This window comes from Hetaerina americana, unplaced genomic scaffold, assembly GCF_022747635.1.
Source record: "Hetaerina americana unplaced genomic scaffold, ioHetAmer1.1.p SCAF_1, whole genome shotgun sequence".
In the NCBI taxonomy this organism is placed as follows: Eukaryota; Metazoa; Arthropoda; class Insecta; order Odonata; family Calopterygidae; genus Hetaerina; species Hetaerina americana.
The window spans coordinates 49,336,203-49,359,173 of NW_027286069.1; the positions used below are offsets into that span (position 1 = coordinate 49,336,203).

General features: G+C 38.9%; 1 protein-coding gene across 1 annotated transcript in view; it reads right to left on the reverse strand.

Annotated features, from left to right (window-relative positions):
* Positions 1-375: 375 nt before the first annotated feature.
* The window catches only part of LOC139690055 (G-protein coupled receptor dmsr-1-like), a 46,587-nt gene continuing 23,991 nt past the window's right edge, over positions 376-22,971 (reverse strand). Inside the window, exons 3-7 of the mRNA XM_071587664.1 lie at positions 13,264-13,353; positions 10,895-11,123; positions 6,435-6,543; positions 5,254-5,805; positions 376-978 (exon numbers count right to left, since the gene is read on the reverse strand). Of these exons, the coding sequence (XP_071443765.1) occupies positions 652-978; positions 5,254-5,805; positions 6,435-6,543; positions 10,895-11,123; positions 13,264-13,353 (1,307 nt within the window). The 3' untranslated portion in view covers positions 376-651. The remainder of the gene's footprint in view (positions 979-5,253; positions 5,806-6,434; positions 6,544-10,894; positions 11,124-13,263; positions 13,354-22,971) is intronic.

Genomic DNA, 22,971 nt, shown 5'->3' on the forward strand with positions numbered 1-22,971 from the left:
TTGCTGGCGGCCAACCCCCTCAGATTCTGTCGAGAGAGCAATGTAAACTACTTTTGGATATCTGTGCCCTTAATTAGTTCTTTAACTCTTTCCCCTACTCTCAGCATTCCCTCTTTTGGACTATGCCACAATTGATGGTGATTCAAGAATGTAGTAACCTCAAATGGTACTTGTTAATGTTTAGCAAAAAACATGTATATTAATATTTTATGATTTGTTAGCCACTCGGTTACCTAAATACAAATTCAGGTCTTAGGAATAAGTTTGTGAGTAAATGATTACACTGTTATGGTTACCAAGTGTAATAATTTTATACTTAGATAGGTCAGTTCACCAAAATTACATTTATGATTAATTATATGAATATGATGCTTTACTGGTTCCAAATGTCAATGAGTAAGTTTGAATGCTCTTTTATTCTCCTTGCATATTTAATCTCTTTAAGAGACTAATTCAGTCTGTTGAGCATCAATTTGTGGCTAAATGGTCCCTTCCTGATGAAGTTTGAATGTTTATAGGCGATGAAAATAATTTGCATGGTATATATAGCATCAGAATTCCAACGCTGGAGAAAACAGTTGTTTAGGAGTCTTTAATTGTTAACTCACTCTGCCTTTAGCTTCAGATAAGGATTCCAAACCTTACCTGACCTTAAACAGCAGTCACCTGAGTTTCAGCTGCTCCACTGTCTCTTCTGCTGACCCACGTCGACTGCCCACACAATGGAGCTTCCATGGGTGGCCTTGTGATTGGGCTTATGTTGCCATTGCCATCATCAGATGCACTGTCCTTGTGTGATATATATCGGCAAAATAATGATGAGAATGTATCTCGGAATTGACGGCTCATTGTACAGTAAACAACAAAATTAACAGCACCATTCGTGAGGGCCAATAAGTCCATTGCTTCACCCAGGCTGTGGTAGCAGTCTTGAAAGAACCGTTTTCCAATTATAACTGAAAGAAGTCCTAAGACGCCCTGGAATGAAGAAAGTTGTGGAGATTGTTATGAGATTTAGGCATAATATCCAGACTGTTGCTAATTTTGTCAGTGTTGAGATGGGTGCTGATGGAATAGTACCCATAATTATTTACTCTCTCATTGTTATTGTAATCAGAGGTTCAAATCCAAATGTTGGTTTTTATAGGCTAGGATCCTGCATACCCCAAACTAGGCATGTGAAACTCATTTTCAGTGCCAAGTGGGTAGAAGGAGGGAGTTCTTTTCCTGTGACATCTTTGGCCCACCATGTCTTAGTAACTGCATCAAAATACCTCGGCTTGGATTGTGATTGAAGCTGTCTTGAGAATCATCCTGGATTTGAACCCGATACCCTCAAGGTATTAAGCACTAAGACCCACTAAGCTACCACTCTGTTCAGTTGTAACTGTGCATATAATCACTCCATGAGCGTAAAGTAAATAAAGTTTTAATTCAATTGTCACAGCCAATTAAGGAAAACACATCGTGGAATATAGATATTATAACGGAACAAAGAAATGTAAAACTTTCCCAACCTCATTCTAAAATCAATGCTAATGCATAAAAACACCTCTACCCCATCTATCACCTGTTATCTTGATATTGAAACTCAAATACCCAAGAATTTTAAGTTCAGTCAACATCATCGTTGGAATATAAGGGGCTTATTTAAAATCAAACACCTCCAGGACACAAGAACTGTTCAGAAAGCATCATCATGGTAGCCATAATGAAACCACAAATGAAAATGGTGACTGAATATAGAATGGCATTGATCAATTTTATGTAATGAATTCATTTTTATTTTATGCCTAATGCCAAGGACCAATGAGAGAATAACTTGTGTGTGGGAAAAAATCTTCAATTGTATCCAACCTTAGGAATGCTTCCGCAATTGAATCTGCTGCTGACTAGCCTGGAGTGGGTTACTTATTGTGATATGTATATAAATCACCTTTGTGGATATTCTTCAAGATATTGTGAATTTATTCAAAACTGTGTGTTTGGCTGAAAAAAGTAGTTAAATTGTTGAACTTAAAGTTTACCAAACTATGCAACAATTTTAGATTTTAAAAATCATTTGCCTTGACCGGGATGATTCGGACACATTGAAATGATTTTTACTTGAATGATTTGTGCTCTCTGATATTGTTAAATTGTAAGGCACACTTGGCAGATGACTCCGTTAAAAGTTACTGTCACAGCATCTCCTGTGGTTTCTTGGACTTTCCCTATGTTTAACCAGTTGTTCTCTCATCAGCTTTTGAATCAAATTAAGAAATAATTATAAGAATTTAATTTACATTTCAGTTATTAAATGTCTCTGAGGAATTACTATTACAAGCAACTTATTTCATATCCTGGTGAAGTTTGCTGATAGACATGTGCATCAAGACCTTGAGGATATGGGTTTTATATGGATGCTAAGTTGGTCACAAGACTCAATCAATTATCTCCAGGTTAGGAGCCACAGCTCACAGGAGCATTTGAGAGGTAAATTTACATTTCTGAATATGAAACTTTACCGAAAGTTAGTACTGAAATTTCTGTAGTATAGGTCAAATGTTGGAATCAGTCTATATTTCCTGTTTACTTTAAATAATTTCACTTAACTTGGCAAACCTGTTTAAATACTTTTCTTCTAAATGTGAAAACATAATCACCATAAAAATTATTTTACCACCTAAACTCTTTATCTTTTCACAAATAATAATATAAAACTTTAATAGCTTAAACAAAATTTAAGTAACTTTTTCATATAATCTGAATGTTCAATGATAATTTTCCTTTAGAAAATCCTTAACCATATTGGGTACTCATTCTGAGTAGTACTATTTATTACTTTTTATGAGAACCTACTATTTTTCCAAGATTTGTTTTTTTTAAGAGCAAATTTAAAGTTAAATCAGTGGAAGTATCTTTGAAATGGTCTTACTTGGATATTTAGAATTATATATAAAATGAAAAAAGAGTGATGGTAGGCATTTAATTCTGTAGTTAATGACAAATTCAAACGTGACCGTTTGTTCAGGTGTCAATTATATTTATGGAAAGAATCCTCTCGCCGTTTGTTATAAGTTATATTAATGCAAGCAAAACTATTTTTAAGGGCACTATCTTTTTGAATGTTGAAGTTCATGCTAAGAAAATCTCTCTTGGCAAAAGGAATTTTATCATGAAAGTTAGGGAGTGGTTATGGTGTTATAAAATTTGCATGTATTTATATACATGTATATAATTATATATTTGTTATTAGTTATTTAATGTTATATTTTTTATCAGTTGAGACAATCATCATTTGGGACCATCAGGTAAAATTGATTAAGATTAATTGGTGTGGGTAGAAATGAAAGGAGTCGGGCGCTGAAATTGTCCTGCTCTTATTGGAATTTGTCAAGGGATGCAAATGTTGTATACAATGGATTGGTGATCATATTCTGTCCCCACTTTCAACTCTCCACTCCTCATGTTCATCTTGTCCTTTTTGGTTTAAAAAATTATCCTACTGCTGTGGCTGCTCTTAGTTGTCTTGAACTTATATCTTTTGTTGTTAAAGCTGTTTTCATGAATATAAATATAATTTTATGTGGATGTTGCAAAGTTTTTCATTAATCATGGTAGTTTTTAGGAGGTTAAGTTAGACTCATTTGAATCCATGCACGGAAGAAGAATTGAGTTATTTGATGTATATGCCAGCATCAAAAATTACTGCCATTACTATCTCTTTCTTATTTTTTTTGTCATTAACGCCTTGAATAAGGCTGCTTTTTTAACCGGGTAACCCTTGCTTTTGCATACATTTACCTGCAGAGCATCTCTACCTGGTATAATTTTTATTTAAGTCTGATTGAGGGATGTCATTTTATGTAATTTATTCGAGGCTGATGATGAAATGTCTTTACTGAATTGACCTGTAAAGAATTGTTTGATGAATGTGAGTCACATTTTTACGTGGTAAAATGCCAAATTCCCATGTTGTGGACATTCTAAAAAGAGATGAAATAATTTTGAGAGTTTAAAATGCAGTACGATTTTGGCATTCAATAAAGTGGTACATATGCAACCATATTGCATCTATTTACATCATAGCGTGCAGGACTTTGCCACTGTAATTCTTTCTCTCTATCGTTGTAAGAAAATTTGACTTTCATACTTGTTCTAAATGCGTTTCTTCAAAGACTGCCTTAATGTATGCTTAGGAACTGTATTCCATCTACTTATGGAGAGAAAAGCTATCATGTGTTTAATGACAGGATTTTCATGCAGCTGACTGCCTTACATCCTTTTCCATCATAGCATGTACCATTTTTATGAGATTTCCATGATTTCAATTCATTCAAACTCCAACTATGAATTTCAGTCTTAGAAGGTGGTTTAGTAGTCCAGGGGGTAGAGAGCTGGGCTACTTACTAGAGGGGTCAGTTTCTATCGCTAGTGATGCTAAACGCTCCTATCTTCACCCAAGGCTGTGTGATTTTTCCAGTACAAGTAATTTTCTCTGACACCACAGTCAGGAAAAAGAATGGCATGTTGTGGTTGGGATGGATCTTGGGAATTGAATAAATCGATCCTGAATGCTTGCACAACATTTCTAGCACCTCATAGCACAAGGTATTTTCATGAATAGCTGCATGTCAGCCTTTGCCCAGTGGTGATAACTCTACTCTCGATCACGAGGGAATGAGAGGGTGTGAGGAAGACTCAACACTGATAGGTGGCCACGGACCTTCCCCTTTTCGCTTTTCCTTCGTTCTAAAAAGAGAATTATATTTAAAATCCTATGCAATTGTCTTAAAAGTGTTGCATAATCAGAAAGACTGTTGGATGGCAATGGATGCTGACGAACTTGTGTCTAATCCAATTTTTAAAAGAGTGAAAGGTGTTTTATTGAAAGCGCATTAATATACTAGTGACGCAAATTGGAACTAACTTAACCCTTAGTGGTAGGCGGGTGTACCCAACCACAGTAATCAACCTGAAGATCCATTTGATTGGTGATGGTAGAACCCATCTAATACCAAGGTGTGTGGAATTAACACAAACCAGTGTAGGGGCGAGGGCAGCTCCTTTCTTAGTGCTGCCTATGTTTTACCAGGAAACTGGACCCAAATAAAATCACACAGCTTGGGTGAAGCTGAGGACATCTTAAGAGCGCCACCGCGAATCGAACCCGGATCCTCCATAGGGTAGCCCTGTATTATGCCCGCTGTGCTACCACGTCCCTCAGATGATTACACTAATCGCTGGTGAGGGGAGTATTGGGTCGCCCACCTGAGGAACTTCGGAGACGAGGAAGAGGAGGAGGACGGCGAGGAGCATGGCCGTGGTCCGATCTGCCCTCCTCCCCATGCCTCCACCCTGCCGCCGGCCGACCCCGCCGCCGCCGCCACCCGTCGAGTTGGGTCCCCGCTTGATCACCTGCCGTCTCCTGCGCTCGGTCCCTGCGAGGGCGGACACGAGGGCGAGGCTGAGAAGTGTTAGGAGGGCGCAGGGTAGGAGTTTGATGATCACCGCATAGAGCCAGAAGTTGAGCTTCTGGAGGAGGTCGTCCCGGGCCTGGCTTAGCTCCGATGGCCCCACGAAGTAGAGGGTCACGTTAGTACCGTTAGGTGCGGGCGGGGCAGCGGGCCTCTGCCCCGTACGGATGGACATGGCGAAGTAGAGCGGGGCGCAGATGATTGGTGAAGCGATGTAGGCGAAGGCGATGGCGCGGTGGGCCCTCGCCCGACCGCACCACTCCCGGTTCCGCAGCGGGTGCCCCACGGCCACGTACCGCCAGACGGCCAGCATGACGGTCAGCCAGATGGAGACGGTGTGGAAGACCTTTCGGGTGCAGATAGGAAGAAATCGTTTTGTGTATAGACGGAGGAGAATAGCCAACTTTATTCAGGGTATATAACCAAATTTATTATGAGTATACTCGTATACTCATCTGCAAAGAGTAAGAACTAAAAATAAAATGAATTAGCTTAGACCTAAGCGAAAAAGAATTGCACTCGTGGCTAGGTTTGAGAGGAAAACCAAGATTATACTAACCCGTTGTTAGTGAAGTACCCTCTGCATTAAAATATACATAATAGGAACATTTGTTTTAAAATTTGTACCATCTAACAAAGAAATAGCCAATTATGTACATAGGCACAAAAAAATAGAAGATAATATTTTATTTTGAAGAACTTACATGAATAGGGCTTGAAATATTAAAATAGAACTTAATATAAACATTCTCAAAGTAACTGAAAGACAGAGGGCATTGTAAAATTTCAATGACTCAAGGAAAAGGAAGATAAATAGTATGAGTATAATTCTATCATTATGTATGCACTTGATATGTGTTCCTGTCGCCCAAAAGACTCATACATTTTAGTCGAAAGGCCAAGTCAGGCAAATGAAACGGAAGCATTGTCGAGAAGGGCATGAGGGCCACGCCGGGGTGGCTTCTGGTGACTCACCTGTCCGAAGTTTGCATGGAAGAGGGTGAAGGCGGCCCAAGGGAAGGTATAGATCCGGTGTTGTGGCTGCCCAGTGCTGAGAATCGTGTATGCCGCAAATGGGATGTACCTACGGGAAAAATCCTGAGTTGTGTCACCTTAATACTACACTTGTAGTTTTCCAGGGCGAAAGATGATGCCATTCTACTGATCCCCGTCTCCTTGGGACATGGGAGGGAAAAGCAGGCACGTTGACTCAGGGAATTCCATCCTCAAAGAGCATCAGAATGCAGACGACGCCCGAGCGCAATTGCAAGATAATTTTTTGCGAGCCTCCATAAAAATGTCACGAGCAAAATGTATGATTTATTGTTGATATTTAGCTTTCTGCTTCGATTGAATATATAGGTAATTTATTATTCACTTTTTGTCTGAAAGAACGTTCTCCCCAATTATTTGGCTGCTTTCTAAGACGAATGCATGACTGGCTTAGGATATTCTAGCAAAGGCTGCTTATTGTTGATGTTGAAAATGGAACTTTTATATCTCTAACAAGGGAGAGTAATGTGAATAACAAAAATATATCAAATGAAATGTGTGGTCAATTCAGACAAAATATAACTAACATCAGTTATATGCTTGAACAAAGACCAAAATAATTAGTATTGGTTCAGATCTATTTTTGATGGAAAAATCAGAACATTTTATGGAGTCTCTAGACAAAAGGTACTTTTGTACGTAAATCAGGCATTAATGCTAAAAGCTTTCATCTTACCTATAGAATCTCAGTCGCACATTCAAAATATGTTTTCCCGTCTCACGATAAGCATCAATTACGGAGATTCTGATCCAAGAACCCATGTCGAATATGTTTAATTATATAATATTCTAGTTAAAATTGATGTCTAAAGACAGTAGCTTCACAGATGTAATAACGCATTTTACGAACCACGGAAGGGGCTGCGCTTTTCATGTTGGCACTGATCACGTGTATAATCTCACTCCCAGCACACAGTCTTCCCAGCCAGAACTTCGAACTAAGGTTTGAAATTTAGACTAGCGAGCATGTGCAGAGTACATCCGCAAAGGTGTCATTATCTGAAAGAATATAAACTAATCCAAGAAAATTCATATTTTTATTATATGTATCTGGTGTTTTCATGTCATCTTTGATAGATCTGAGAGAAAATACCTGGAGAGTAAAGCGTGGGTCATGAAGAGGCCATAAGAAAAAAGGATTGTTGTAGTGTATACATGTTTCGTACATAATTATGTATCGACGCAGAAACTCATCAGAATTGCGACGGAAAGGCGCCAAACCAGCATCCGAATATGCCACACGGTGGCGTTTATTCTACCCTGAGAGTAAATGCGACACCCGTCTTGCCAACATTTTTTTCACACCATTTTTTCAGGCAAAATGAAAATACTTAACCTTGAGATATGCTTGTGGCCTCAACTATTTCGGGGACTTAAACTCGTTGATTACTCTAAATCAAAGTGGATTTCATCAATCGTTTCGGAGGAAGTCACTTCCACTGGACGTCCCGAACGATGTTCATCATTTGTGGATGTACGGCCACGTTTAAACTCATTTACCCAATTGTAAACAGTGGCAAACACATGAGTAGATGTACCATGGAGTCCATTCAACTCGGTTTTGATCTCTTTGGGTGTTAAACTTTTGAAATAGATGTGTTTCATCGTCGCACTAAACTCATTTTTTCCATTTTTCTAAATAAGCAAAAGTTTGTTGCTTCAATCGACTGCGAAAATGAAGCCACGTGATGATATAGCTGAAACTTCAAGAGCAGTCTAATGAGAGATGAACCTTACGGCAAAGAGCCTTTTCCGATACCATGAGCACAATCTCTTGAATTTTTTTAGGAATCATTGAACAACCCGCGTATATTTAGCCAGTATAGTAGGCGTATGTAGTCTAAGATAATTGTGAAGAATGAGGAAACGCAGTTAATCAATTGTTTTGTTGAAAGACAGACGGTGTTGTATGATTATGGATATTTCCAACATTCATTATATTACCACTTTTGGCTGATCTTGGAATTATTGAACGATCAAGGCAATGATATTTTTGCACTAAATGTACATGTTGTAGCTTAGTACTGAGAAGCATTTTAGGTATTGTTTTCCGTATTCCAGGAAGGGAGGTTCGACCATGGCGTGCGTGTAGAATCTGACCATCCGCTCATTTTATCTGACTTGGCGAGCAAGTAATGGTTAGTTATATCTTAGTGCATATTAGAAATAAGTCGATTCATTAATTAAGGAAATATCAGTTGTCCTTTAAATTATTTTGATGGCATATAACAGGTAATAACTTATTCAAAGAACTGCGGGAGGTACCGCGACAGTTACGTTGACAGTGTTAACTGAGGCATAGTAATAATATACTCGAGAGATTCGATCTGACTCCAAAGGAAGTCGTACATTATTCAGGGAAATATATTATACATTATTTTTTAAACTCAGGCTCACCTTTAGCAAATGTTGGAGTGTAGGGGTCATTCGTGCTTGCATGAATAACCCCCGTGTATGTGTATAGCGTATTCGTTCAATCATCATTAAGAGCTCATTTGCTACCGAGTAGAAGTTCCCGAGTGCCTCTGACTGGAAACATTTGTTTGAATTCACCGACAATAAATTCTCAAATCACTTAAAATATGAGATCAATAACCATGCAGTATAAGACGTGACATATTAGACAGTTAGAGAAGATTAATGTGTTGCGGGTTGCAACAAGTTAATCGTTAGGCAAATCAATCCTTTCAGGAAACACAGCATGTTTTGGATAATACTTGAACTTCATATGACGTTTACACTCATGGTATTGAAATTTAATGTAGAAAGTGAAAACCGAATGCCTTTTTCAAAATAATACTCACTCTTTAGGAAAGACGAAAGGAAATGGGTTTTTGGAAAATATTTATGTGCGAAATGTGAGTAAATAAATCCGTATTGGATGGCACATATGCGTTGGCTAACTGAAAAATCCTATCTTGGTGGTACAGCCATATATACCTGCCGTTTCCGCCAAAAATATTAGCAATAGTCTCTTGTGGCTGGAGACCGAGAGTATACGTTGGAATAAAAATTTTTAAATCCTATGGCACGGAGTCCATGCTTATTTCTCGTAGGGCGATAATTTTGATCGTTATCTTTATTCTGTTACGCAGCGAACTTATGACTGTCCGTCCGCTAGAACCACAGCTTTACTGCCAATTGTGAGAGAACATCACCGGTGGGGTCGTAGACTAGATGACTTCCTCTATTTTTCATGAAGGAATACTCACGCTCGAATGTGTTAGTTATTGCGAGTTATGTAGGTACTCGGGTGAGGGTGTCCCCGCGGTTGTTGTAACGTGAGATAAATACCAAATCAACCGATAAAATGATTTATAGTTACCCATTGTATATGTGCCCCGCATCAACCTTGATGATTGAATGTTTGTCATTGAAGAAGAATACCTAAATCATGGAAAACCTGGTCAGACGAATTCATTTTCCTGAAATATACTCTTTAGATTGGGTTCGAAACCCTCGTGAGTGATAAAATAGGTCTGAAGCTTCTTCGAGCTCCGACCTGGGCTTGGACTTCAAGTAATCGCTTGGCATGTCTGTCCTTAAGGATTCACTTGATGCCAAGTGAAGGATTTTTGGAAGCTCCCAAAAGTTTTGTGAGTCAGCAGCCTTGTTCTGAGAGAACGTGAAATTGCATAGGCATTAACTTAAGTGATCACAATATTCGATCGATGACCGCAAGTCGTTTTTGCTGTTCCTGCCGGACGAAAGAGGAGGTTTGAATATATTCGGGGTTCACGACGCGATAATAATTCATGAACATAAGGGGTTGCGAGCAGTGGTGGAGACTTGTGCTTGTTTTTTTGTTTTTCACCAATTTATATATGTTCTTAAAAGTAGCTGACCTAGTACGTGATAAAATCATAGCATAATGAATTATTTTAAATTGCTTAATTTATTGTAATGTCATTCATTTAATTGATTAAATATTAAGTAATTCATTTCGCTGTGTCTGTCACGGATTTCGTATTTTGTTCATTCTGTCTACGCATAAAATTGGGAACCATTCAGATCATCGAATATCATGCTCACATATCTGAGAGTACATTTCAAAAGAAAATTGAGCTCAGTATAATTGTTTTTACTCTATAAAATTACGGTCGGTTTCCGGGCCTTGGAATTAGAATCCCCTTCCTCGACTCGGGAAGAATATTTCAAATTTAGTTTTAAAGAAACACTAAAGACACCGCCTGATTGTACGTAGTGAGTGGGCGACCTGCTTTCTCCGTGGAGTGGGTTGCTCAACATTTTTGTGCATTGACGAAACATTTTGTTGGGAGGACCACGCACACAGACGAGTGTGTGCCTTTCGGAAGAGGGATCAAAGGATGCTTGGTGGGTGTGTGGCCACACTGACGAGGGCGCCGCTGCCGTAGACTCACTCTGCCATGACGAGGAGGTCGGCGACGGCGAGGGCCGTCAGGATGGCGTTGGTGGGCGACCGCATGGGGGGCCGCGAGAGAACGGCCACGTTGACGGCGTTGGCCACGCAGCCGAGGGTACAAATGACGAGTGCCAGAGGTCCATGGATCGGCCTGTACCACTTCTGGAAGAGCCGGAGGACATGCCTTTCATTATAAGAGTTGGTGACAGGAAAGGAGAGGTTCGACACTTGAAAAATTAAAAACCAAAAATGAATTGAGTTTTTGAGTTTGATTAATGTCATCACAGTTGAATGAAAGAAAGTGTCTGTCCGCTCGCGCTATGCTCTCAAATTGAATTTATAATATTCAACAGCAGTGTGACGTCTCAATTTTAATTCATCATAGTTGAAAAGCGGTGAGCTGTCGAAAAAAAATATCCGAGCTTGGTGCATGGGCCCAAGTGACACAGACATTGGACGTGGCAGTCTTAATCATGGCAAAGCCATCGTTAATCATAGAAATTACAACAGAAAATTAATTTTTCCACGTAATTTTGTTACCCTCGACCTTTCTCGCTGATTCCAGCCAGCTGTAGCAGTATTATTTCAGGAGCACAGAAACGAAACCTACAGTTTTCATGTTTAACCAATGTGGAAACACTAAGTCGATTCGTAATTTTATCTTGAACCAGTTCCAAAAAGTTTGAATGGGCAAAATAAACTTAAAATGCTTCTTTGATGTTGAAATATTACCAGTGGTCTCAAGTAATCGATAATGGTAATATGAATATATTGTGTGATACGATAAATGTCTTAAATTAATATTATACGAATTTACCTTCTCCCCCGTAACCAATCACTTTGTTTAGTTTTTATAAAATTGAGACATGATATGAGATTATATCTTTGTTGTTACCATTGAGTCCATACTCTATTTTGTGACATTTCTTTTTGGCACATTTATTTCGTCGCACTGTAACTCCGGTTGCCTAGTTATCTCTGTGTGTCGACTGATTAAATCTAATTTAGAAAAAAATATGTTTTATGAATTCGGTAACGTATCCTTTCCGTGAGTCTCATGCTTAAGATGCCCATCAAGCCAAATTCTGAATTTTGCATTTGCGTAAAAATTAACATTGATAGAAGTATGGAGAACCTCGATATGATATGAAATTCAAGGATATGTATGTACTTAGGAAACATTTTCGGCACTGTCCTATATGGTGTCAAAACTTCATGCAGGATTTCTTTAAGAATGAAGTTTTATACGGCCTACAGCATTTTGCCTAGCCAGCTACCGCTACTTATGTTGAGAATGTAATGAAAACATAATGATACCTAAATTCTTCGTGAAACCTTCCAAAATCATAGAACCCAAAGATTTTCGTAGATTTAGCCTTGTTGTAGGATCAGTTGATTAACTAGCCGTCGAAATTATTAACACAGACAGGCTATTATCTGTCACATTGAAAATCCCACTATAATACTATTACAAATCGAATCCCAACAAAATTAGGTCATAGGATATATAACTGTATATCCCATTGTCCATTTCTGACACCGTGAATGAGGCTGAATAGTTGGTTCTAAAGCCTGTACGAGTCAGAGATTCCTCAATTTTAAACATTAAAAGTTGTCAATTTTTAAAGCACAGAATTAGAAAAAAATATTACGAGTAAAATCAGTCCGAAAAATAGAGTAATCAACCCAAAGTTTAGTTTTCAATCAGGCATATATGCTTTCAAATTTCTTACCGAGATTTCATAACACGAAGCGAGAACTTCATTGAATAGTCATATCGTTTCCAAAGCGGAATTCCTTCACCAGGGTGATTACCTTATGATCTTTTATCCACTGCTGTCCTATTTGTACATACTTTATTCTCCCTTGTCGAATTTATGCGTTCTTTCAAGTATTCTCTTTCGTTCGTTACAGTTAATATTCTCGTCTGGCGAATTTCTTTGGGTAGATGAGCTGTCTACTCCGACCTCTTAAGCGATTTAATCTCCTCTCACATATGTTTGATTGATGATTCGTATTTCATGGACACTCAATGACTAACCAAACTAAAGAAACGTCTGTGTTTCATCATTGCACGTAAATGGAACCTCAAATTCTCATTATTTCACAGACACAGGTCACCTTTTTCTCATTTTAAATTCGTTATATAAAACACTCTGCCCTGAATTTTCCATTGATTCCCATGATTTTCTCTGATTGGAACCATAAAATGTTCTGGTTTAGTGCTCGGAACACTTTCTGGGGATGACCAGCACCTGGAAATCACGTAGTCCTTCTCCGCAGTAAGGCTCTACTTTAACTCCAACCGGTGTCATCTTAGGTGTCCCCGTCCGCGTGCCCCGCTCCTCTTCTCCGCTATCGCCTCACCTTGGGCGGAGGAGACGGCTTGCGACGCGTCGGAACAGTCAGAGCGACTGCTGTTGGGGCGGGAGAGAGAAAGAGACCTTTCAGTCAATTCTACAAATACACATGTATTAAACAGTCAATCAAGTATACATTTATTGAACTCATCTTTACAATCTCTCAGAACTGATATGAACCATATCTTTTTCTTGAGACCATGACATTTCTTTGACAATGTGTTCCCTACCAACACCTTATATCAAACAATGATTATAATCACATTCACTATTACCACTGCTATAGCTTTTACACTTGGGAAACTTGGTTCTAGAATCTAGAACTTCCAAGTTGGCATTTTGGGGTGAAACTAAACGGTTGGTCAAAATCCTCAAGGTATTAGGTGGGAGGTTTTTAGATCAGAGGGATGACATGTAACTATGCCGAAGCCCCCTTACACAAGTCCCGTGCCCTCGGCGGATCAAACAATTTTTAAAGTTATTCGGTGGGCGGAAAGAATATCATGTGTCCATTTTTAAATGTGTTGGAAGTCAGCATACAGTTATGTGTCCCTGGATTTAAAGATGACCATTTTAACTGTGCCGAAGTATTGTTCTAAATTGGTTAATCTTTTAGAAAATTAAAAGTCAACTAACTGTTCAAAATTATTATTTCAAGCATGATATGTGTATAATTTAAGTAAAAAATCTTTAACTTTCCAACGAAAAGAATTAAATACCTTTATGGCTGATGGCCTTAACTTGTTTATGTGCCACCCTAGTTTCAGTTTTCTTTAAAATGATTTCGATAAGAGTTGAATGAAACTGTCCTTTGGCCTATGAGTGTTTTAAAAATGGCCTCAAGTAGTGAGAATACTTTCGCCTACTATTTTCCACCAGAATTATTTTCTTTCTTTCGCATATTTGTAAAATTTGCTTCTGCAGTTCGCATTTTGAATATTTTCTTAACCTTATGGAATCCTTGGGAAAATTTGCATTTGTATATTATGTTCCAGGATGAACCTCAGAAAGGGTATTGCTGGGGGCATGGGGGCTCTCAAGTTTTAGATCGCAACAGCTAAGAATGTCGAAGAGCGCTTTCTGTTTTGGCACACTCGCCTCATGTATGATTCATGAAGATTTTGGGAGATGGGTCTTTTCACGCAGAGCCAAGATCGATACAAGACTAGTAAATGTTAAATAATCTGGGAAGTCAAGAAAATTCAAGGAAATATCTTTCATTCCTGAGATTTCGGATGAGTAATCCTAAAACCAAATTTTCTTTAATCTTACATGGAATTGTAGCAGAAAATGCTTCTTGATTGGTAATTTTAAAATATTATAAATCAGTGCGTAGGATGTTTAATATTTTTGCGGAATAATCAAGCATAACACAGCATAATTCAATTTTATACAGTACGGCTACATTATCGCAATAGCGATTGTCATATTATGCTTCAAGAGTATTAGAATTATTTGCCACTGCGTTGTTCTCAAGGGAATTTTCATCTATATATGAAGCTGAACTTTTTGCCGCAGGAACTGGAAAATTTAGAGAATATCCGGAGTCATGGCAAATTTGATATCTCCAATTTAGTTTTCTATTAAATAAGTCAGTCAAACCACGATGGGAAAATAAAAAAAGGGTAAATTACAAATATTTTAAATCAATAACATTCATTTACGCTGTGGGAGCAAAAAGTATTCCGGAAGCACAGGGTTGCGTGGAACGTTGATGGGTTGTACAACGGCCTAGGGTAGGTGTATCACGTCAATGTCCTTTGTTTGGAATTAATCTCTTTGGAGGCCTTGGAGAGGAAGGCTTCCCGAGACAGGGAACGTGGATGAAAATCGTGACGACGAAGTCGTAAATTTCCCCGAGGTGTTGAATGGCAGGGCCGACGGGTGTGGTCGACGAGGGGAGCGTAAGACACCCGTGAACCACTCCGAGAATCCGAGAGCAGACTTCCCATCCCTTCTCCCCACTTCTGGCATCCGTTTGTTCTTTTGGTGATGACGCCACTACGGCTCGGAGGAACAACAGGGAGAGGAAATAAACGGAAATGGATTGAAGGAACACCGATTTATTAAAATACGGAAAAAAATCCTTGTTTTCAGTCCGTAAAGATGCTTAGCGGAAGTCTGTTCGCAAACTTCTGCAGGGAGAGCGCCTTATATAGACTTGCAACCTGATTGCGGTGATGCCACTGTTTCCACGGTGTTCAAGGTGCCTTCTTGCTCTCCTCTGACCACATTTATCGTACACGTTTAGTGTGTTGACCCAGTGGAAAATAATGCGATTCTTTACAACCAGGAAGTTCAGAATTAGGTAGTTTGATTTTATTTCGAATGGTTATGAAACGTCGCGAATGCATTTAAGAGCTAGCCTGGAAAAGAAGATTCATTGGTAAATTTAAATCAATGAAAATATTTTTGAGAGTATTCTTTCATATCCGAAACAATATCAACTCGTCGTGATCAGCTTAAATATTCCGATGGAACCGCAGATATAAAATTGGAGATATAAATTTCACAGAAACGGAAATTGAGAATTTCTTTTTCGCGAATAATACGGAAGAACGGTAACTTATTCCCCCTACCCGATACCCGAACCCGCTAAAAACCTACTCCCTTTGACCGATTCCCCAGTCCTCTTTACATTGGTGTCTAAATACCTTGTCATTTACCTTCGGTTGCCTCAAAGAGTACAAAAATGTATGCATGGCAAAATATCTAACTTGAGTTGTACCACGATCGTGATTGCTGTCCAAATACTGTTTAGATTAAAAAAAAACTAGTCTCAGGTGCCTTCTTGTTTGGAAGACGTTAACATTTAGCGCTAAACAAGTCAAAATATCTTTAAAAAGTGTATCCTCACATTAAACGAGGCGATACATACCTTATTTATTAAATTAATAGTGTTCACTTAATCTATTATACAATGCAAATGAGTTATATTAGGAGTACGAAAGCATCTAAGGAATCTCTACATACCTTGATTGTACAAAGGAGTTATTTTAAAACAATTTCTGTTGAATACATATAATATAATCGTAATTCAACGAAAAATTAAATGCCATTTCAAAATGTTTGTAAAACTTTGGTGCCATATGTTTCAGCGAATGTAATTCAGTCACTTATTTTACAATTAATTAATGTTGTAAAGGGAAATAATTTCGTTTAATGTACATTAATGACATAAATGATTTAATGTTACTTTAGGTATAATATGGAGCTATGGTTGCTGGATAATCGCTCAGTATCGTTGGCTCCCAGGTTCAACTCAACAATATTAATTTTATTAATATCTTTTGACTTAACTTAAATTATTATTGAGAGCGGAAATTTGTTAATATAAGAGTAATTTCCACTCACAGAATTTGTAAACACCTTGGATGTGACTAGGGCATCTTAATAGGTTATTAATTGTGGTAGCAACCTTTCCTATGAAGAGGACAGGTGGTTAAGTATGTATCCAAGTACATTCAACGAGCTCTCTTAAAATGGCAAGGGCAATAAAATTCATTATTTTGTGTTTTTCGAATTTAGAAAATTTTTATTTGATCAAAATAACCTTTCAAAAAATATAAATATCATAGCCTGATCCTCTAATTAGGGAATAAAGGTTCACGAAAGTTTTTGCTTATGATCTTGAATTAAAGGTTAACTGCCGGTCAAGGTTAGATTTTGCTGGTATATGACCCATGCTAAAAACATACCGTAGAAAACTGTGAAAATATTTGAAATGGATAAAGTAGTTATACATATATTTAATTAAAACCATGAATTAATTTTCAATCAGCGTTTGGCATGGCCGGATAACTGTCAGTTTCGAAATCATCCTAATCCCTATTGCTTCGATCTGCGCCGCGGGAAAAGGCGCAATTTCGGGCCGTGAGACGACGCTCGGAGGAAGTTGCCCGTGACAGTTGACACTTCCAAGACTCTGATCTCGGGCCTAATGCGCGGGAATGGGCCGCTGTTTTTGTTTATGCCCTGCGTGATTCGAGCGCGCTACGCATCGGCTTTCACCCCCAACGCCATCCCTGGCAAACCTCTTTTCCTCAGTCATTGCCTGTGTTTTTAGCCCCTCCCTATTCTCTCGCTCACTATCGTCTCGGCCACCGTCGGTTTCATTTTCCTCTCATCCGAAGCGCAATGCGGAAGCCTGTACAAGGGTGAGGAGGGAGAGGGACGGTGGTGCGGTGGAGGGGGAGGCTGATAGTGTATTATTAGCCCAAAGTTTCGGAGACGGAGTTGACCTGCCTTCGCACTGCGCAATGGCCCTTAGGTTGTCCGACCAAGGCGACAAAGGAATTGCCCGTCTTGGATTTAGCATGCATCGTCTCGCGCTCACCGCACGTCAAGCCGGTCACGGATAAAGGACTTGTATTCTCGAAGCCGCCTTGGGGGTCATCACTTTTGCCACGCCCCCACACACCCCGCCCTTGTCTCGTGCCTCTCCCTCTGGGGCCATCCTCCGCCACTCCACTCCTCCCCCGCCTATCGCTATCTTTCCCCCGTTCCCTCCCCAGCCTACTCCGACATGAAAGGGGCGATGTGGGGGGTGGGGGGGTTAGCCGTGGATTGCGTCACACTATTTATTTTGGCTTTTCACAACTCTCTCACCTCTGTACCATACTTGGCCACAAATTTTCACTGCCACAGTGTTGCGTCAGATCCACTTTATTATTGTTCATGTGAACTGTCCGAATAACCACCTGGAGGTAGTAAAACTATGTGCCCTATTTTTTATCGAAAGCTGGATTTACTCAGCGAATAGTAGATGATGACCTAATGACGAGTGGTTCATTTGTATTTACGCGTCGAATGTTTCATTCTTCCAATAATAAACTGTTACCACTAAGTGGGCATGATTGTTCCAATTATAATGTATATTTTAATGAATTTGAAATTATTATTTCAATGAATTTTCGAATTAAATAAATATCCCGACTACAAGGTTGGCTGAAAAATTCCCCTATGCAATGGAATACATCATAATTCCGTGATGCGATGGAAAGTGTCAACATTTTTGGTATGCTGGCGTTCTTGGGTTCAATATCCTGGGTATTTTTCGAGTGACGTCAATCTTTCCCTAACTCTTCCCCTCCAATGTATCACACTTTGCCTGACCATTCCTCCTCGTTTGGGCGCGACGTAATGTATTGACAGCCTCCAGTCAGAGAACTGTGAACCAGGAAGGGTGGCAACGTAATTGAGGATGGGGAGAAAGGAAAAGGGGGGAGGGGGAGGGGAAAGAGTCGCGCGGACGTGGGATGGGGCTTCGGCGTCGAGAGGGAAGTCGCTAGTTCATCCTGGTTCCGATCGAACTCCTATTGTCCGCACACTCCAATTAAATGTGGGTGAGTTGATGGAAATGCTAAGAATCGAGGCGTATAGTGATTTGTCACCCAGCCGACGGCAGTTCCTTAACTCCGTCGGAGTACGGTCACGGTCGTCGGTTCGGATTCGCTCGTGCCTTGCCAAAATACGTATCCGTCCCCACCGCCAGGTTGTTGCCGTCTGGAGACATCGCGTCGTTTGGGGGCCCTGCACGCGATGCCTCTACATCCTCCTAATTAAACGAGTGGAAGTGATTTTGCGGGAAATGCGGAGGGGAAATTTATTTTAAGATACGGATAAGTGAACGGGATTTCTTAAAAATGTTCCCGCCGTAAGGATGTGTCCACGAGACGCGATTGATTCTCCGAAATGACACACGGTGGGCCCGAAATTAACTGGTACTGACAAATCCGTCGCTCTTTGACGGATGGGGTATAGCATCCAAGTTGTCAGCAACAAATCGAAATGTTGAATTACTTTTAATGTAGGAATTAAAGGAATTGGTTGCGTAAAATACTTATATTGAGCGAGGCCATTACAAATTACTTGCGCTCATCAGAGAATTTTGGCGACGTCTTACGGGAAAGTGATATTTTTCTGAACATCAGCATAGGCGTATGGGTTTACCATAGGTCCATTAATTTGACGATGCCACAGGGTTATATACGAGCTCGTACACGTATAATACGGATCAGTAAGAGTTTTAGGTATGTGACGTGATCGGAGATGTCCTCAGAAGTCTTTTACCATGCATCTCTCCTTGATAAAACGCTAGAATTGAAATTGGGCCTAGAATTGAAACTCTTTCATTATTGGGGGTTCCCCACTATTTTCTTAATTAGATTTAACTTCTGCCAATAATTTGTGACGATTTTTTTGCCAAATAAAATCACAACTCCCGATCAGAATTTGCTCGTTGCTTAGTTTCTTGCCGAGCTGGTTTTTGAAGTCTGCACATGCTATCTATAATTTCCCGTCAAAACATGTCACTAATCGTGTTTAAATATTATTCTAACGGATTGTAAACAGCGGAAAAGCCCATCATATTCTGTCAAGTTATTCTGGGTGTATATTTTTCGACTTGACTTGAGGAACCGCATGTCTTTGAATCTGAAATATTCAATTGCAAACTGGATAGCCCAGCCACTACCAATACGGATTGGTGGCGGTTAAGGGTTTATTCACGCCCCTCGGTTGTTTGGGTAGGAGGAAAAATCCTCAGAGTGCGAAAGATGTGTCAAATGCATCGCTCAGTTTGCCTTTCCCCCTCTCCCTTGCCGCGTGTCTCGAAGATCCGACGACTACCCTTCGAAATCCTCGGCGAGGTATTTATCTCAGCAAGAGATGAGATCTCCCTTTTGGGTGGCTCCAAGTTTTTATTTTATGGTATTTGAATCTTCAAACTAGCTGCATGTTCGCTTCAGTGTGTTACTTTCTCTGGGTGTTCATCTTTGAGCAGTAAATCTGTGTGGGGGGGTTGGAGGAGATGGACGAGTGAGATTGAATTTGTCTGAAAGTAATCCTTCTGATGTTACGATGAATACGTACAACATATTCGAAATGGAGCGTGAAAAACTTAGTTTATTCCATCTGAGCCTATGTACATGTTCCGTTGTTCGATTATATTGGAAGATATAATTATTAATATTTATCACTGCTACTACAACTTAAATAGAACATACAAATAATAGATACACAAAGTGGAGCGAGGTACCATGCAAAAATTATTGGAGTTACGCCGCATCAAACATTGGACATTGTGGACTTGAAGAAATCCCGATAATTTCGATGAAATTAATAAAACCAATTAAAAGCTTCATAATGGAGACATTAAAAATAATTAAATTGAATAAAGCAGGAGAAAATTTAGTTTACCAAATAATTTTAATTTAAAAAGTGACTCTGCAATAAAAACGGTTTATTTTGACTGAATATCAGTAAATTAACGTGAGTCAGTACTCGATTGTTTGATTTTTTAAAAATCTTTCATTATTTTTATTTTAATTAACTTACAACGAGTAAAAGTCATTATTTATGCTGAGATGTTAATGAAATTCGGTTTGAATTTCAGCTACAAAATTTCCCGTGATTAAAATTACCTTCATTTTATATCAACCTTGTTAAAATATTGATTGCCACTTTATGAAACTCATCAGCCTTTTATTTAGACATTTCTAGGCATTCGAGACAGTACATGTCCACGATTCAGCTAACTCTGTTAGATGTTTCAGTTGTTTTGATTTAATGAACTTTCCTCTTTAAACATAGCACGCAAAGCGGTTCCACTTCAAATATACGCTAGGAGGTTCATGCCCTTTGTCAGTCTCTGTGGTGGTCCGCAATTGTTAGTGCTCCTTATTGCAACTGCATGTTTAGTACATCATTGCAATAATTCTTCTCTGATAAAGTAATTGTCTGTTAAGAATAAGAGTTTGTGAGTTTATTGATCAATGAATACCTTCTTTTAGAATGGCGAGTTCCTTATTATGATTAACAGATATCCTTTTGCTGAATTTCACATCTGAGAATGGGTTGTAAGGAATTTTTATTCCAGCCCCCTTTTTAATTCCTTATAGCCGTCCCAAGAGTATCCAACTTGCCCTTTGTACAGGTCCTTTATCCATGCAGTAAATACTAGTATGTGTGAAACGAGTGTCACACATGCATAATAATGAAATGAGAGAGAATAAATAAACCATGGGATGGCCTAAAGCCTTGACCTGTTTATAGCACTTAATCCACTGCAAACAACTATTGAAAGAATTGGAATACCGTATTAAAATATTTAACATTCAAATGTTTTTGACGTTTCTTCACGAGTTTCTCATGAAATCGCCAATCTTTGAGTGAAGATTTTGTGTATAGAAGAAAAATTAAAGGCAAGTAAATACTTGTTTGGACGAATTTAGATAAAACTCTCCCTCTTATTTATGCGTGGGAATGACCGAAATATACTTTAACAAAGAATGAAATGACGCCGTTATTAGCTCGCCCTTATTTAAAAATGATGTGAATTGATAGGCATGGATATAATATAAATTGAACGATTAATGGACTTGATATGTACCTTAGCATATACGTGTATATATATATATATATATATATATATATATATATATATATATATATATAGATAAATACATATACATATATAATTTATGTGAAAGATTCACGGATGGAATAATAATGTATATCAAGTTAGCTGGTCTAGCGAAAAAAAACAAAAACACAGAAACACAAAAAAGGAAGAAGTGAAACTCACACGTTTCCGAATTTTGGGTAGTCAAGCCAACTGTCTCAAAGAAAAGATGGAAGGAACTGTGGAGAAGGTTATAACAGAAGGGGCTGGGAACGCTGGATAGAAGGGGAGAGGGGGGGGGAAAGGTTTGCGAGGGGAAGAGTTGAAAGGAGAAATAAAAAAATGTAGGAATAATATGGAAGGTGTTGGGAGCGGAGGGGGGATGAAAGTATATGAAGATAGGGGTAATTAATATCTAATATTAATACCTGGGTAATTCCAGGAATCCAGGTGCCAGATAAACGCCTGTTCTATTGTTTTGAGTTTGAGTGTTGGCTCAGAGGGTAGGAGGGATGCTAAAATGGATTCACTATAGCATTTATCAAAGGTAGTGTTGTGTTAGGAGGCCTGTTTGGGATTGGGAGCATCCGAACCAGGGAAGAATTCTTGCATGAGGCCCGGTGGTTTTTGATTCTAATATTTAGGGAGGTAGTACATTGTCCAATATAAAAGGCAGGGCATATTTGGCACTTAGAAGGTAAACTACATTGCTGAAAGTACATAAGGAGTAGAGAATTGGTGGGAGAGGGATGGGGTTCGGATTTTGAAAATAGGACATGTTTTACATCGAGGTTTATTGCAGGCCATGAGAGTGACTTTGGGATAGGGCGGGGAAAGAAGGAGTGGATTGGTTGATTTGGGGAGATATTATAAGCTGTTTGGGCGTTTGAAAGTAACGGAGGGCATTTGGGAAAAAAGTTTGTGGTTGAACTATGGTTTGTAAGCATATGACAGAGATTTTTAGGATTAAACTCAGAGACTCTAGGCCAGGGAAGTATGTGGTACAAATTGAAAGAGAATGGGTTTCTGCGATGGGATAAGGTTTGGTAGAGTAAGCATGTCTTAGCATACTTTTGTATAGGATGGATATATATATATATAAAATATATATATATAAATAAATAAATAAATAAATAAATAAATATATATATATATATATATATATATATATATATATATATATATATTTCGGATTAGCATCTACTCTTTTCACCTCAGCCACCGACTTGAAACCCATTCAGGTGATTAATTTCCAACATCACATCTTCCTTTGCATGGAGTCCGTCTCGGAGATGTCCCCTCTCTCCCTAC